A 2,324-nucleotide genomic window follows, 5' to 3' on the forward strand; every position below is an offset into this window, starting at 1 on the left:
CCTGGCTGTCCTGGAACTCACTCTGTAGACCAGGCTGGCCTCGAACTCAGAAATTGGCCTGCCTCTGCCTCCCAAGTGCTGGGATTAAAGGTGTGCACCACCACGCCCGGCTCAGCCTCGTTCTTCTTAAGAATAATCTTCTCTTTTTAAAAAATAATGTTAGAATAGCCAGAAAATGGTGCCTGTAATGAGAACTGCAGTTCCAGCTGCTCGCAAAAACGGGGTGGGGTGGGGGTTACCCCTTACAAGGTAACCTTTCACCCCATTGTGCCCAGGCTGAAATAAACTGGGCAGCCTAAGGGTCAGTTTCCAGGAACTATTGTAAACGAAGTAGAAACAGCTAATACACTTCATGTCAGGTGCTATCCAGCAAGAGCTGGGCCTGGGCCTGTGTCTGAAGGTTTACCATCTGAGAAAGTGCCCAGCACCTAGACAAATGTCTCTGTTCCATTGTCCTCACGTGGGTAGTGTGGCTAGACACCGTAGCAGGTGGCAAATGTGTTCTCAGACACAGCTAACCTTCCTCCAGTAAGCAGCATGTTAGTGGTTGTCTCTTATTACCTCTGTGCTTGGGAACTGTTTGGATATCAGTATGGCCCAGTTCTAGCAACTGTTCCAGGGGGTGGGGTGGGTCTGTCCTTGGGCTAAAGTGTATGACTGAAGTGGGGGCTATGTCATTCCGATATTCCTGCTGAATGTGTGTGTTAATGAATAAGCATTCCTGCACTGGGGTAAAGCTTAAGAAGTCTTGTTTTTCTAAAGGCAAATCTATTCAGAGAGGAATTAAATGAAGAGAAAATACAAGCTGGCACAGGAGTGTTTGTAAACTTAGGGCAGGTTGATGCTGCTTTCTCTTGTCCTGCTGGGAGATGTGATACTTGCTAATGACTCCTGGTACCTCTTGATGATGAAGTCAACATCTGCAGGAGGTCATTTCTTATTCCCTGGATCCATATTGTTTCCAGTGGTCCTGCAGCTGGAGGTTTGGAAGGCCACTGACTCTTTGCACCCCAGCCCTGCCCTTCCCCCTGCCATTGCTGCCATATTCCCCTGCTCAACTCAGTCACTGTAGCTACCTTGATTCTTCTGTTCCACTGCAGGTTATCCATCAGCTGAGGCTCTCTGAGAATGAAAGCGTAGCTCTGCAGGAGCTGCTGGACTGGAGGAGGAAGCTCTGTGAGGCCAGAGAAGGCTGGCAGGAAGCCCTGCAGCACCCGGAGCCCCGAGCACCTCCGCCGCCACCCTGCAAGAAGCCGACACTCTTAAAGAAGCCTGAGGGGGGCTCCTGCACCAGGCTGCCTTCCCAACTCTGGGACAGCAGTATGTGATACAGCGTGGACTGTGGGCACCTGTCTGAGCTATCTAGTGACTGCAGGCTGCTTCTGCAGGAGGCTGCCTTCAGATGCCTGAGGTCTCACCAGGCTTCTCCACAAAAGCACAGGACACTAACGATGACTACCCAAGACCTCCTGTGTGTGCCGGTCTGTGTGTGCTCACCAGTTCCTTCTCCATTTCTTGATAGCACACTGAATTTTAGGACCACACTGCTCCCAGATAGCCAGAGGCATGGAGGCATGTGGCTGAGTTCAGAGGTCAAAGCAGTGGGGAAGGGGGAGGTCCTCCAGGCAGCTGTTTCTAATACACCCCACAGTGGCCACTACCCTACCAGTGGCTGTCACATGGTGCAGCACATAGGACATATGTTTCATTTCTTTGTAGCTGTCTGTCATTAGAATTACAAACCTGATGACCGTTTTACATGTTTATGACCATATTTTATAATGTTATACAACTGGTATGTTCCCTTTCTTCAAAATACAGATTTTAAAAGACCATTTCTAGGATAATTTTTTTTTAAATTCTACGTACTTATTTTTAACCCAAACCCCTCAAGTCCTGGGGACTGTGTTGCTTTGGCTTTAACAGTCGCCTACAGCAACACTGGTCGAGAGGTAGAGTTTATGTGCCCTGTCCCTCCACTCTCCCCTGCACCAGGCATCTCCTTTGGGTACACATGGCTTTGGCATTCATTGGTTAAGCTTCGTCCCCACCCAACCCCTCAGCTTGGCGTAGATGGCAGGATGTTTATGGTTCAAAACATATGGGTTCAAGTTCCTAGCTGATGATACAGGACTTTCAACAGTACTGATAAGCAGGCTGAATCTCACGGGACAGAGCAGTGTGTTGCCCTCCCTAGGGACGCTGCATGACTCCCTTGCTATGTGCCCGACTGGCTGTCGCATGTGTGTGACAGCCTTGCTTCTCCATGTCTTTCTGCCCACTGTCCGTGAGTTCTGAGCAGTGGCTCCACCAGCCATCTGCCG

The 2,324-nt window shown here is 49.9% G+C and overlaps 1 protein-coding gene across 2 annotated transcripts in view; it reads left to right on the top strand.

Annotated features, from left to right (window-relative positions):
• Window positions 1–1,835, top strand: part of Myo16 (myosin XVI) — a 479,021-nt gene extending 477,186 nt beyond the window's left edge. For both annotated transcript variants that reach the window (XM_021170663.2, XM_029481007.1), the window contains exon 35: window positions 1,101–1,835. In XM_021170663.2, coding sequence (XP_021026322.1) covers window positions 1,101–1,328 — 228 coding nt within the window. In that variant the 3' untranslated portion in view covers window positions 1,329–1,835. The remainder of the gene's footprint in view (window positions 1–1,100) is intronic.
• The last annotated feature ends 489 nt before the right edge of the window (window positions 1,836–2,324 follow it).

This window comes from Mus caroli, chromosome 8 (assembly GCF_900094665.2).
Source record: "Mus caroli chromosome 8, CAROLI_EIJ_v1.1, whole genome shotgun sequence".
Lineage (NCBI taxonomy): Eukaryota > Metazoa > Chordata > Mammalia > Rodentia > Muridae > Mus > Mus caroli.